Source organism: Colias croceus, chromosome 2 (assembly GCF_905220415.1).
Source record: "Colias croceus chromosome 2, ilColCroc2.1".
Classification (NCBI taxonomy): Eukaryota; Metazoa; Arthropoda; class Insecta; order Lepidoptera; family Pieridae; genus Colias; species Colias croceus.
Genome location: NC_059538.1, coordinates 2,559,839 through 2,575,968, shown reverse-complemented (window position 1 = coordinate 2,575,968; position 16,130 = coordinate 2,559,839). Strand labels below are relative to the sequence as shown.

Here is a 16,130-nt window from a genome sequence, read left to right as displayed (position 1 = left end):
ATGCATATGTAATTCTATTGTTTTGAGAAATCAACAAACACAGTATTTGGAATGAGAAAAGCCTATCTTTGAATAAAAACAAAGTAAATTACAATACTTTCATTCTTAAAATAAATATAGTGAAAATAATTTCCTATTTAAACAATTACGAGATATTTTAAATCAATACGTAATACGTTGTAGGACAAAATATCCTCTCGAAATACATAAGTGGATAGTTTTGGTTCCTGAGATTAAATTCAAGTATTTTGACCTGCTTCAAATTATCTGATATTAATTACTATAAAAGCAGTTTATTCAATTCATTGTGTAGTGTCATATCCAGAAGGCATATTTCTGTAACATGTTTAAATACGTCATATTATTTGTAACAATATGTTACGTGCAAGGTAAGTTTTTTATTTTTGCTTTATCCAAAAAGCCTATTTATAGAATTTAATCCATATATGACTAGCTTTCCACCCGCGGCTTCGCGCGCGTTTTGAAACAAAAACCCGCATAGTTCCCGTTCCCGTGAGATTTCCGGGATGAAACCTATCATATGTGTTAATCCAAGTTACTCTCTATATGTGTGCTAAATTTCATTGTAATCGGTTCTGTATTTGCGAGAAAGAGAAACACAAACTTTCGCATTTATAATATTAGTTGGATTACCATTAAATACTACGCATACACCGTACTTGAGAACAACTATAGTTTTGATAAGGTCTTTGCTATTAAACTCAAATGCAAAGTTACTCTACAAATCACAAAGAAAATTTATCGATTAAGTATAACATATCAACTTGTATCAACTCCATTATTTTCCATTTAATTATCTACATCAGTATCGATGTAGTATCGCATATCTTCTTGTATCAACTCCATTTCTCAATTAATCCCTTAAATTATAAACAGGAGCTATTCTTCGTATTATTCCTGGATATGTGCCAAGAATAGTGGGGGGTAAAGACGCCCCAGATGGGGGTATACCATACCAGGTGTCACTGCGTAATTTTTATGGATCTCACTTCTGTGGCGGGTCCATTTTGAACGAGAGATGGATATTGACAGCTGCTCATTGTACTGTAGGGTAAGTTCTTATTCTATTAGATTAGATTTTTTTTAATTGTAGATAGGGAAGCGCTTGACCACAATCTAGCCTGATGGAAAGATAAAATGTGGTCAAAGATGGCACAATCTTCTCTAGTAGGTACTGGTTCCCTCTTCGCTTAACCCTAGAACACTAACCTTATTTTTCAACGTTTAATACTAACCTTCGTCGTTTCGACTACGCTGTTTATTGGAGGGGATTTAGGGGTTTAATTAAAAAAATATATTTGTAGTTATGTCTTTATTTTAAGGACAAGGTATTAATCTACATATAAAAATATAAAAATATTTATTTTAACATAGTTTTAATTCAAACAGTCATCAAAATGAGATCACAGTTTACACGCTTTATGAACATTCTTAATTTTTTTGAAAAATTCCGTACAAATAATATATACCTCTAAATTGCTTGAAATAAAGTATTACTTACAAAAATAATATCTGGAAAATTAATTAAAAATATAATTTTGATAATAGCTTAGGATCTAAAACATTTGTGACACACATCAAGTTTGTGTTCCCCACACAACGATTTTTGCACCTAGTGCACCTATTTTTAGGTCTACCTTTGCTTTACGGAGGGACATAATATAGCATATATGTTTATTTTAGTTTGCTATGGAGGCACATTAGCAGCATTACTTTGCTCAGTCTCATTTATAACTTTCACATTATTTATTTCTGGCATGTTTAAAATTTATGTAATTGAGTCCCAAAGAGTATCAGTAATGTCACCAGTAATTATACCTGAAAAACATTGAAGAGGATCTAAAATATCTCGAAAAAAGCGTCACACACAGGTCCACGTGCTATGTATCTATGTTCTTTGAAGGTCTTCTGCTTTGTGGCCTTGACTGTTGTGATGACCATAATATGTGTTTGTCTTTCCCAAGAAGAATGGTATGCGATGGTCTTGTAATCGCTAGGGTCAGCTGAAGTGCTAGGTATCTCATCTTCAATAGAACGTGGGGAGATGTATTACTACTTGCCTCATAATCTTGATCTGGAAATTGCTCTTTATTTACAGTAGAAACTTCATCATCACCCTCCGTTTCATGCCTCTTCAGCCTCAATGTGGTCTTCAGGCTCTCTCGCAGATGAATTTTCCTCATCGCTTTCAACTTCTAAAACTAACATATGAATCGTATCTAAAAATAAAATAATAGGCACCATTATAAAACATAAAATAACGTAATTTTAACTTAACTAAGGTAAACGCAGCTATCAACGACCCATCGAAAATCTGAAGGTATTACCGACCTATAAAAGTAATTCGAAATTTAAACGTTTCCAGAACTATTCTAGCTATAGGTAGGCAAAGTTATACACGAATGTATTACTTGAGCATCGTATACTTTAACGTTAGAGTGAGTAACTGAGCAAAAAAGAGTTAAAATGCGTAAGTTGCTGCGGGGTAGCGTGGAAGCAGGACGTGTCGTACTGTTCCGTTGTTCCTTCGGGTAAGTACTGTGAGTATCTTTTTAAGACATTTACAAACAAATGACATCTATACTTTAATTTATATTACTAAATGTCAATGCATTTAAGTGTCAACTTTTCATTTCTTACAACATTTTATTAATAAAAAGTAATTTGAAACGATAAAACTTAAAATTAAAATGGGACGGTGTTAGCTTCACCAGTTTAAGTCGTGGCAGGTATCAACGACCCGTAAGTCGGCAATGGCATCAACGTAACTTTTTGTTTTATTTTATTTTATGTTATTATATCACACTAACACAAGTGGTTTTATGGACCAGTTTAAATCTAAGCTATGAGTCTTCATAAAAATCTATTAGCGACTAAACTTTTTTGTCTAGTGTTGTGTCTTTTAGCGTTGTCAATTTATACAAAGTTATGATATTTTCGAGGATCCCTATCGAATAGTTACAGTAGTAAATCATTGTTTTTTTTTGTTTAAACAATATGCATTTGTTCATATTTTGTATGACATTAATCAATTATTATCTATTTTATAGTCTGATGGTCAAATGAATTAAAATAACCATTTTTTATGGGTCGGTAATACAATTTAGGTTTATACTTACATACTTTAATACCGACCCATGTGGGTCGGCAATAGCAACTATAGGAAGCTATTACCGATCGAATATAGATTGTTTAGTTTCTCATCTACAAATTCAAATTCAAATTGCTTTATTTGCAGAATGTAGAATAAAGATGTTTGTATATACAGATAATATTGATCCTTAAACATTCTGCTCGTAATTGAGCGTGCAAATATATTTTTATTACTTTTATGACATAATAGGTGCCTATTAAAAATTATATTTTTTTTGGTTAAATTAACATAAAACATATAATTAGGTATATTTTTTTCAGAAATATGGAGCCACGAAAGCGGCGAAAAGTATTCAGTAAAACACAACTCGCCGAAGCAATCAATCAAATAGCATAACGAAATATCCTAGAGTTTGAAATCCTTAATTTAATATATGTACATAATATATTAATAGTATTATGTTGATTAATTTAAAAGTTTATAATTATTTAGTTCATTACTAAGAAGTACTCATTTGTTTTATTAAAAATAACTACCATAAAAAAATACGAATATATTTGCATTTTTATTTCATTTTATTAAGATCGGTAATCATCATCATCACTAGCTTCTATACATTCCATTGCTGGAAAAAGGCTTCCTCTCACATACGATCGGGAACAGCTGCATAAAAATCGTTAATAGCTTCACAGCCGTTTTTATGGGTCGGTAATAGCAACAATCGACTAAGTCACATTGTATATTATTTTTTACAAGATAATCCTTTATTAGAATGTATTTGCTTCAATAAATACATTTTTTATACATAACACTAGCATATAAAATGAAATTATAAATCTTTAGAAGAACCAGTATACTTAAAAAATATGGTTGATTTTGAAATTGCCTTAGAGGGGTCGTTAATACCTGCGTTTACCCTAAATAGTACGAAAAGTTACGTTAATACTAACCTTCGTCGATGTGACGAGCCATGGTTGCTGGAACACCGCGTGTAGACCTTCCACGCACAAAGCACTACCGTCCATCGCAAGCGCAACAGGTTGGCTGAGATTAGCTGAAGTCAGAAAACCATACGGTCGCACGCGTAAAAGTTATAGCGATTTTTTTGGTGACGCGTCGTCGAATCGACGAAGGGTAGTAATCTAGGGTTAAAGAAATTCCAATACTTAAACTTTATATTATAACAAATTATTTACCGAAACCATTCTCGAGAACTACGTTATGTATTGCAGTATTGATGAAAATATAATGAATTTCAGTGAATTAGTTTATAAGTGAATAGTCAGGCAGACTTTTTATTTATAATATGTAGTAATTTGCATCCATATTCACAACTTGAGAATTATTCCTATATAATTAAGTGTGAAACGTAATACCAAGTCCTCTTTCAGCTCAACTCCAAGATCCATGAAAGTAATAGTCGGCACAAACAGCCTCGTGAAAGGAGGACAAAAGTATTCAGTTGAAAAAATCATCGTTCACAAAGATTATGATGCTGGACTAATTCAGAATGATATCAGTGTGGTGAAAGTCACCGAAAACATTGAGTTCAGTGACCGTGTACAGCCGATAGAACTGCCTGAAGCCAATACGGGAGCCCAGGCTGAGTTACTGCTGACTGGATGGGGAAGACTGTCGGTAAGATAATATAAGCTAGTCCCGCTTTTGAATGCTTCTGAGTTACGTGCAGTTGCCAATTTCTTTTATTTAACGTTTTTCTTTACAGGCAAAGTCAAATGACTTCAAAGCAGTTCTCTATTCTATTGAACGTTTAGTTTTGTTGTTATACCTTATAGATAGGGACTAGGGAGGCGAAGAGGGGAATTTTCTGCAATACTCGAGCGTGGCAGTTTAAGATATGAGAGATACCTTAGACCTAATAGAACAAACTTTTTCACTATTTAGCTCTATATGTAGTGACGCGCGCCTAGGATAGACGATCAGATTAGTAAAAAAAAATCGATAGTCTGAAATACTCGAGCGCGTCAGATTAAGATATTGGGGGTTGATTTTAGTGTTTTAAGACTAAATTTAATTAATCTGACCATAATTCCTTGACGCCGCCGAGTTATAGGGTCGCGAACTTGTAAAAAAAAAAAGTTAACCCGGCATTCTCGAGCGACATTTTTTTTATTTTTATTTTGAAGAATATAATCTAAAACTTACTAAAAACACAAAATCTGCCGGTTTCCGCATGACCGGAAGTCTGGAGGAGCCATTTCGTCTTCCGAAAAACGCGTTGCAGCATATAAGTCGCGAACTTTACTTTTTAAAAAAAAAAAAGTTTAAATAAACAAAAAAGGTAATTTTATTTTACAAAAAAAGGTCTCTTTTCATTTTTGTCCAAAGTTTAATTTTTTTTTACTTGAAGCATCATAAAAACTCAAACTCCCGGTTTTTTGAGTATATCTCGAAAACTGAGGGTGGTAAGAAAAATTGATATGAAATAACGATGATTAAAAAAAAGAAACCCACAAACCTTTTTCGGTCAGATTAAGAGAACCCACCAACATTTTTATCAGATTAAGAAAATAAACTTTCAGGATACCTAGATAAACCTCCCCTATGAAAATCTGACGCGCTCGAGTATTTCAAAAGGACTTTTTTTTTCTGCATTTTCAAAAATTCATCGTAACTTATCGTCATGCCGTAATCGTCAGTTTTTTTAAGGGGAGCTTTCTTGGGGCCTAATTAACACCCCTTCCGAAAATCTGACGCGCTCGAGTAAATTTTTTTTTTGTGCATTTTTGACGAATTTATATGCCTAGCCCCACCACGCAAACCGGCAGATTAGTATACCGTTGTTATCAGAGGCACTTGGGGCATACGTAGTATGAATATCTGACGCGCTCGAGAATGCCCAAGTAACTGTTTTTTTTTACATTTTTGAAAATCCGTACACGCCAAACCCACCGCTAAAATGGTTTTTACCATAGAAGCTTTTCTTTTAGAAATTATTTTCTCTTTCGATTTTGATAAGTCTCGACGACGCCGTTGAATTACGCCATTTAGCTACCTCGCCTCCCTATCTATTATAAAATTGTAAATTTTGAACCGATAATTGTGTTTTTTTTTTTTTATAGTTCCGGGCTTTTCATCTGGTCTGGTTACATTTTTATTTCTCTAACTAGAGGATTTTGAATTATTAGCATAGGTACTAGATTATGAATTATGTTACGTCACTATATTAATAGTCAAAAAATTTCAATTGTTGCTTGCGTTGCGCTTATATCATTTTATACTATTACAGATAAATACATTAAATTGATTATGTAATTTCTCATGTTTTTCAGTACCCAGGCAATTTACCCAATGACCTGCAGATGATCAATGTGACGTCACTAAGCGTAGATGACTGCCAGAACAGATTTGATGACATAAACCCTGTCTTTGAAACGCAAATATGCTCCCTAACAAAGGCTGGAGAAGGAGCCTGCCATGTAAGTTATTTATAAATGATGAAAAAGACCATAAATTATATATTTATTCAAACTGCAGACACAAACTTACGAGGAGTTTTTAAAAATAATTTCCATAAATATTTTGTAGAACGATATCAGAAAACGGCAATAGCTTAATAAACCGCTCTCATATTTCTACTATACTAGATTCTACGTAACTAGTGTCAGATAGCCAATTTATAATTTTCTCCAATTAAAACTTATCACACCTTATATTACCTGAACTTCTGAAAAATGCCCTAAAACTGGCAAAATCTTCGTAAAATACTCAATTTATGACTTTCCAGGGTGACTCTGGTGGTCCTTTAGTGGAAAACAGCCGCGTGGTGGGGATCGTATCCTGGGGGATGCCCTGCGCTCGCGGCTACCCAGACGTGTACACCAGGGTTTACTCGTTCCTTGACTGGATCCAGGATAACATAGCTGATGATGAACCTGAAGAAGCTACTACGAAACAAGACTAAGAATGTATTTATGTTATGAATTATTATTGTTTTTGAATAAATGTATTGAGACTTTTTATACGTTGAAGTTTTGCTCCTTTCTAAATCCTTATCAATGCTTTATTTTTAGTTAGCACTAGAATCTTTGAATTATGAGTATAATATGTTGCAGCATTTTTTAAATAGAAAAATACAAATGTTGAAATTATGAATATTTTAACACTTTATAAATATTTAATAATCTATAAAAATAGAATCTAAAAAATACATTCTACATAAAAATCTTTTCTGATCAGCGGAGTATTAATGAATTCTGATAAAATAATTAGAATTCTACTATGTTTACAAAATACTACTAAAGACAATACAATAAAAGTGTGAATTCGCATATAAGTATCAACAACGTGCATTCCTAAAATTGCTCTGCTAGAACCGAAACAAGCGAAGCGAAGCAACCGAACCTATTTGACGAATTAATTCCTCTTTTGAGAACATTTTCAAATAAAGAGTATCTCGTATAGCGCTTAAGCATTTAACATTTAAAATGAAAGGAAAATTCGGTTCCTTTTTCCGAATCACAAAAGGGTACTTGACCTTTAGCGTCCGTAGCTGTCAGTATTGGATTTCTGGTAAAATAAAACAGCATTTAAATTAAATTCCAATTTAATTAATGTCAATATAACAATATACCAGTGACGTCGTCATAATATAAAAAACACTGCGTAGTTACTTTAAGATTACATAAAAGGAAAAAATTAAATTATCTGGCATGTTAAGGAAAATTACTGGATAAAAGTATCCTAGCCATTGAGTTAATATTATGTACTACACATTAACTCAATGATCCTAGCACGTTTATTATTAAGCACGTAAGTCAATATGATATTACAGATATAGGACCTTTGAAAGAAATTCAATAATTATACAAAATAAATAATGTAGATCTTGCGATAGGACATCTACAATCTAAATACATAATCAAAATGGTCACTTCATATCTTAAGAAATATGTTTTTTAATCCAATTGACGTAGGAATAAACTCTAGTGTTGACATCTGGATATTTGTCTTCACAGCTCAATCCCCACGAAACTATGCCAACTACTGCATTATCTTCTACTAAAGGTCCACCGGAGTCTCCCTAGAAATAAATATAGATTGTATTAGATTTATATTTAATTAACTTCAAAAGAAGATAATTTCACTTATGAATATCACATATTACTTAGAAATGTAAATATTCAACAGGTAAATCATTTAAATTAAAAAGACCATCGTTTTGATGATTATGGACATCTTCCCTGAATGTTAAATTTAAACTATGTCCATATTAAGAGAACTATTTCCGGATAACCCAGTACATGTTTATAAAAATATCATTACTAACCTTCCTTATTAACTATTCCAATTCTTTTATAAAATCAGAAAATGTTTCAAAATACTAATATTATAAAGCTGAAGAGTTTGTTTGTTTGAACGCGCTAATCTTGGGAGTTACTGGTCCAATTTGAAAAATTTATCTAGGAAGGCTATATAGTATATACATATGTACTATATATTATCACGCTACGACCAACAGGAGTGGAGCCACGGGGGTGAAACCGCGCGGAGCAGCTAGTTCTTTTATAAAATCATAAAATGTTTCAAAATGATTATTATACCTGACAAGAGCCATTTCCTTTTAGGGTAAGAGTACAAATCTCACTATCGACGATCTGATTTATATTTGTGAAAACTATTTTACAAGACAGAACACTTATTACAGTTTGGTTGATCATTTGTAAATCGTTAGGAATTCCTACGTCGCCATCCTGAAACAGTACAAAAACACGTAAAGAGTTCAAATTTATTAAATATACTACTACTATTACTACTACTAATATTATTAAAAAAAAGACCGTGTGTGCCGAGCATACGTGTCAGAAGTGAAACTTCTTTGGCAAGATTCTAAGATACCGTTGCCTTACTCCATGACGTGCCGATATCTTGACATTTTACTCTCAACGCGTCTAAAGAAGTTTCTTCAAAAAAAATAATAGCTCGGACGCTATCATTAGTCGATAAAAACTCAAATCGTTTCAGTACAGTATAAGTATTTTAAAATGGTTACGACAGTTTCCATTTTTTTACTTACGATAGATAAAACGATTGTTCTTATTTTAAACATTTACATTCCCTTTGTACAGAAAATAACACACCAACAAAATATAGTTATTTGTTATACAAAATTGCTTCCTGTCTTAAAAACTTCACTTGCCTCTTCACGTCCCCATCCAGATAGCAAAACATTCGCTCCTGGTTTCGTATTCTTAGTCGGTAAAGCAATTGGCTGGACCTTATCACTGAACTCGATATCCGTAGAAACTTTGATAAGAGCTATATCATTTTTAATTTTTTTATCATCGTAATCCTCGTGGATAATGACTTCTTCTACGTCGTATATTTGTCCGTCACCCACTATTTTGTTAGATCCTACCACCACTTTAATGGTTTCGGCGGAGAATCTGAAACATTAACTAATTCTTTAAATGTTTCATAAAAGAACTAGAAGTTTCGTATAAGAGGCACTTAGCTATAACTTTAAAACCGTTATATTTAATTATATAGACCGGAAAATTTGGTTGAATTCTAATTGGGGTGACAATTTAGTAACTTCTTATAAATTGCTTATTTTTTTTTTAGATTTTCACTATCATCACTACATTGTATAAAACAAAGTCGCAAGTAGTAAGTTTTTTTAATAGATAGGGTGATTCAAGAGGAAGGTTGTAGTATAAAATTTATAGGTTTTAGACAAAGCGGGCGAAGCCGCGGGCGGTAAGCTAGTTTAATATTTAAATGTAACTATATTTAATTATCTTTTGCTGATATTTACGAAATTAACCCTCCCCCCCCCCCCCATAATAACACAATAATAATCTCCCACAAAACACTAAAAGAACTGACCTAAATAACGACCGTGATTGAAACATGAGATGCCATACCCCGTATCACTTATCCATTACAAGAGAAAGCGATACAATGTGTCTGAATGAACACATACACGTATAAGTAAGATTGATATTCATTTTATTCTTAGAAACTACACGTATGTGATAGTTTCACGTCGAGATGCATAAAGTTCCGTGAAAATAGAATGTTTTATAAAACTTTGTGATGTATTGAAATGGATGTGATATTTAGGAAATACGTTAAAATAATGGTGGACTAGTAGGCGACACAATATGACTAAAACGATTCCTAACCGGCTACTCACCTACCTGCCGCAGGGGCAATATTTTTTTATATTGGATTTTGACCCTTAATTGGCTCCATAATTGTGTAAAGGCTTGCAGGGGCAATTTAGAGAACAACTGAAATTGCTCCGACCGTCGACCAATCGAGATTGTTTGCAATATTGCCCCTGCAGCAGGTAGGTCAGTAGCCGGCCTTAAAGATGAATTTGTAATAAAAAGTATGTCAGTAATGTGTGGTGCTAAGCATGACCCAATGAATTTTTCAATTTTCAAAATTCAGTTTCAATGAAATTACAGTTGCATTTTAATTTCATAAGCGAAGAAAGATATTTGCGTTTATTTTTTTTATATCTCCTAACAATTCTTTTTAAATACAAGACATTTTAATCATTTTAACCGACTTCAAAAAGTAGAAGTTACGAGACATTGATAATTTGATAAAGATATTGTTAATGTTTACATTTTTTTTTTCAGATTAATATATATATATTGTATATTCAACCGACGGCAAAAAAGGAGTTTCGATATTCGACTGTATTTTTTGTGTTTCCAGAACTTTCGCCTCGGTGTAACCATTTTGATCATTCTTTTTTTATTTGAAAGCTTCTCATTGGTCCAAAATTTTCTCAAATTCTGACCATTTAAAGGCAGTTTAGCTGATCGTTAACAAAAAATTATCTTCCTTACTCTACAGCGCAATGTGCAGCTGTCAAGATCCATCGTTCATTCAATATGGCACCACCACAAAAGTGGGCGTTGGATAACTGCCTCAAGGACGCCTGGTATGGTATCGCTTTTTCTGGCGCATTATCACCACCAACAATCTTCGTGGACGGTGGGAAGGTCCGGTGTATTGAGGATCTGGGCTTCCCTGTAAAGTAAGGTTGCAAAGTGAGTGGATGAAATGAAATTTATAAGGTTCCGTACCCAAAGGGTAAATAGGACGTGTATGAATAATATACATTAAGATTAGGCATCGCTTTACATGGTCATAAATTGACTGTTTTTTAGCTTATACGGAACCTTTATTGTCACGAGTACGACAGGGACTTGGCCGAAAAGTGATAGAAAAGTTTTGTGGAATACTATTTCTTATTGCGCGCTAAGTACGCGCTAAAATTGGTCTATTAAGAATCCTCCTCCATAATTATTATAGTAAAATGGATAAGCAATCGTTCTCCAAAGTTAGATTGTTCACATTTATACTTACAATAGGATTTATTTAAACCTTATAAAGCTTTTTAACGTTAGGTACTTTAAAAAACTTTTTCATATTTATTATAACATTTCCATATTTATTGGTATTATTCAATCTGCAATGTTGGCAAATCAAAAAACAATTTATTATTAATTTGCATAAACAAGACTTAGTTGTAGGAAAAAATTAAAACATGCTACTAAGAGATAAGCTTAACTACTACCATTTAATTTATTTAATTTAACAAAACTAATTTATTCATTATGATTTGACTGAATTTTCCAATCAAAAAGTTAATCTTATGAGTCCTCTTGACGGTGCCAAATACACAATCTTTCGTTATAGATAACGAAAGATTGTGTATTTGGCTATAAATTGCTAGAGTAATAGAATTGAATAAATATAAATAATGAAGTTTAAAAATTTAAGTCGGAACTGGCTATCACTACTTTTTTTTTTTTTTTTTTTTTTTTTTTTTTTTTTTTGGTTCACAAATTGAAATTGACACTTAAACAGCCTTAAAAACTATTTACCAAAACAAACATTTGCGGTGCAATTCCTAAACTAGTGAGCACATCGTGCTTAGTGAAACTACATAAACTCACTGACAATGTACACGCTACACTTTAAATTTTAAACTTTAACTAAACTTCTATAGTAATTCAAGCAACTCTACAATTATTTTCAACACAACGCAGAGTAAATGTTACTTCTGGCTGAGGATAGAGAACTCGAGAAAATATCGAAATTATACCTAACACCATTATAGTACGAACAGCACCTGTTTATAGGAGAGTTTTGACCTACGTTAGTACGACAATAGGGTAATTTAAAGCACTTCCTATTTTCCAAACGGCTAGCAGGACGTGGAACTTCTATTTTAATGCGCGAAAGGAGTTCAGGGCAATCCACCAGACCATGTATCAGTTTGTACAGAAACAGTATATCCAAACACTTACGGCGTACACTTAGAGGCCTCATTTTGTAAAAACTCAATCTTTTTTCGTATGATACCAATGTTTTGCATTGATTATTAATGTAGGACAGTTGATACACAAATCTTTTCTGAATTCTTTACTTCAGAAGCAAGTCATGAAATTAATTAATATAGGTACTACAACATATTAATTTATACTTTTACTATTACTTATATACAATTCCCAATAGACTATAGTGATATATGCCCCCAACAAACACGGATATAACATGACACAAGGGGCCGTCGGAATTGATAATGATAATTATGATTTGATAAGGTGAACCGTTCCCCCTTGTGAGATACGTCATACCATAGATAATTATCATTATAATATTATATTATAATGTAATATATAACCACAGTAGTGGTAATACGAAGCTGTATTTGTGTAAAATAAGTAATTATAAAACTATTCGTATGGAATTTTAATATTTTAAGGAATGTAGGTAAATTGCGCTTGTCAGGTACATTATACAAAATCATGGACCGCAAAAAGCAAAGTTATTCTATAATACTTCGCCTGATTTCTATCATTGTATAGATAAGTAAAACACACCAAAAAGTTTCAAAGTTCTTTTATTACCAGTATATACCAAGATATGTTCAATGCTCATCGATGTATCGATCGAATATATCCATACAATTTTAAAAGCCAACCTTCTCTTGTTGTCGTCTCAGAAGAACGAAGAACTATGAAATTCAAGTCACTTGCCAATAAATCTCTTACCTCTTAATATATTACCTCAAACTATTGCTGTATTGTGGCGTGATAGATGGACACACAAACACACTTTCATAACTTTAATGGTCCTAATGAACACAGACTTACCCTGAACAAATATCATTAAGAAACAGAGGAATAATAATTTAAACATTTTTATACTCTTGAAAAATTATTTAGAAAAATACTAAAAAGGAACAAAATAAAAGCGTATGTTATGAGCAACTACAACATACTTAGGTACTACATAAGCAATTAATAATGCTTAAACGAACTTGACAATGTAAAGGTATTTTACAGTGATTAAAAACAATTTATTATGAAGATGCTGGCAGATCCGATAAATATTGTTTTGCAATTATATCTGCATTTAAATCAAATAAACGAATGCTCATTCTAACCCCACTATGTCAAATTATTATTTTTTTTTTTTATTAACAATAGGCAGAGGTTAGAGGAGAAAAACACTGAATAATAATTTTCGTTTATACTAAAAGATCACGAAGACTGCTCTTGCTAGGTATATCTTTAGCTCTATGTTCGTGTGATTATAAATGCACCGCTACCATTATATGACAATTCTGAAATGGTTGAATTGATTAACAACTTACTTACTTATAGACACATTAAATAATATCTAACAATTCGTTCACATATTATGAGTCTATATATTTATGTAGCCGATGTAATGGAATATAATATATTAAAAGAAATACAATAACGCCAATAAGAACATCATTTATTAATTACTAGTGGTCCGCCTCGGCTTCGCCCGTGGTACATATTTCGCAATGAAAGGTAGCCTATGTCCTTTCTCGGGTATCAAAATATCTCCATACCAAATTTCATGCAAATTGGTTCAGTAGTTTAGGCGTGATTGAGTAACAGACAGACAGACAGAGTTACTTTCGCATTTATAATATTATAGTATGGATTATTTCATAATGCAATGTAAACGTATCTTAACTTTAAATAATTAAAAAAATAATTATAGATAGACGTCACTACAAATTTCAATTCCCGTCATCATTTCAATTTACATGTTAATTATTTTCATTGCAATGTATTGGAATTTTACTTTTTAGTGGATTAATTTTAATAAGACTGGGACTCTCTCATTGAAAAATATGTTAACACTAACTGCGCTCCGCTGTTTTTCCCGCATTGCTATGTTCCTATTGGTCTTAGGCTGGTTGCAGAGCTTGACCGACCATCAGTGCGTACGTCAGTCGCGCTTGTCATATGTATGGAAATTCATAAAACCGTTCATAGCTAGACCGACCATACGCACGCGTATTGTCATGCGCATAGTGTCATAGTCATACAATTGTTGATGCGTATCGTCAGGACCGACGGTACGCACCATAGGTACGCACTGACGGTCGGTCAAGCTCTACAACCAGCCGTCTTCTTCGATAAATGGACTATCTCACTGTGAAATCATTTTTCAAAACAAGACCGTGGTTCCTGAGATTAGCGCAATAGCAGACAAAAATTCTAAAAACTATATTTTTGGCTTCGATATCTATAGTGTAGATATAGTGTAGATCACGCCCCAAGTATTATTTTAAAAAAATATTCAATGTACAGTTTTGATTTTCCTACGATTTTATTATATGTATAGATTGTCTCTTTATTAGCATCAAAAATTAGCTCTCCTTTATTAAAATCTAATATGTACATATAACTGAAACGTTTGAAAATTGTAACATTAACTGCAGAGTTATAATTACTTTTTGCTTTTGCACATTAGTATGAATAACATGAACGCATTAACTAAATAACAAAACTATGTTTGGATCGTATTTTGATATGAATAGCCACTAATAACAAATGTATGCTGTTATTACTAAAGGGAAAGGTCAGAATATCATGTGTTTGATTTATGTGTATCTTAATATCTTAATATTTATATTATAAAGGCGAAAGTTTGTAAGTATGGATGTATGGATGTATGGATGTTTGTTACTCTTTCACGTAAAAACTACTTTGTTGAAAACTCATGTTGAATTAACATTCAAAATGAATACCTACTATTATTACTTGAATAACTATTCAAGTTAAGAAGAATCTACTAAATTCTGTTATTCTGTGTTGTTTATTGTCTTCCTGCAAAGTTCAATTTATTTAACTTTATTATAGCTTGGAATTTTATTTTGAATAGAATTAAAGGAATTAAAGCAAATATGTGTGTAGTTTGAATATACCTACTTTATTATATTCTACTTAGGTATTTACATTTTTATCTTTCAGCTTACAAAACTGTGTATAACCTATTAATTAACATGATATTAAATTAATCATATAAATACTTAACAAAATTTTATTGTGCATCAAGGACCTATTTATTGTTCATAGTTATGATTTTCAATTCATACTAAAATTTGATTTAATTTCTTCCGTGATTGTCCCAAAAATATAATTATATAATTTTCATAACAATTCACACACATTATTTTCATATTATCATTACTTACTTTATATTTACTAACGTTGACGACGCGGTTGGCGCAGTGGTTAAGTAACTGCCTACTGAGCCGACGGTCCCGGGTTCGATCCCCGGTCAGGGCAAATATTTGTGTGATGAACTAAATTATTTGTTCTTGGGTCTGGGTGCTATTATCTATATATTATGTATTTATTAAATATTATATTTATCGTCGCCTAGTACCCACAACACAAGCCTTAATTGAGCTTACTGTGGGACTAGGTCGATTTGTGTAATAATGTCTTATAATATTTATTATTTATTTATTATTTATATTATTATTCACAGAGCAAACAACCCAAAACATAACTACTATACAATTATCCATTATCCCTTGACCTAAATCTCTAAAAACGAAACCTGATATTTTCGCCCGAACAAATTGCAAAGGTCGATGTTTTTATCTCTCCTAATTACACGTTATTCTATTTCAACGTGCCATTACCATTAGTACTGTAACTGCAATAACAATAAATACTAAACTATCCAA

At 32.3% G+C, this 16,130-nt stretch overlaps 2 protein-coding genes across 2 annotated transcripts; one reads left to right on the top strand and one right to left on the bottom strand.

The window, feature by feature from the left end:
• Positions 1-314: 314 nt before the first annotated feature.
• On the top strand, positions 315-7,063 carry LOC123705459 (chymotrypsin-2-like). The gene is made up of 5 exons (XM_045654240.1): positions 315-389; positions 898-1,072; positions 4,507-4,753; positions 6,409-6,555; positions 6,864-7,063. The coding sequence occupies exons 1-5, from the start codon at positions 344-346 to the stop codon at positions 7,038-7,040; spliced, it is 792 nt and encodes a 263-aa protein (XP_045510196.1). The 5' UTR covers positions 315-343; the 3' UTR covers positions 7,041-7,063.
• A 647-nt stretch (positions 7,064-7,710) lies between these two features.
• LOC123699011 (chymotrypsin-2-like) lies at positions 7,711-12,433 on the bottom strand. The gene is made up of 5 exons (XM_045645873.1): positions 12,412-12,433; positions 10,942-11,125; positions 9,276-9,522; positions 8,680-8,829; positions 7,711-8,159 (listed from the first exon to the last, which is right to left on the bottom strand). Exons 1-5 carry the CDS (start codon positions 12,431-12,433, stop codon positions 8,019-8,021), a joined length of 744 nt encoding a protein of 247 aa, XP_045501829.1. The 3' UTR covers positions 7,711-8,018.
• Positions 12,434-16,130: the final 3,697 nt, after the last annotated feature.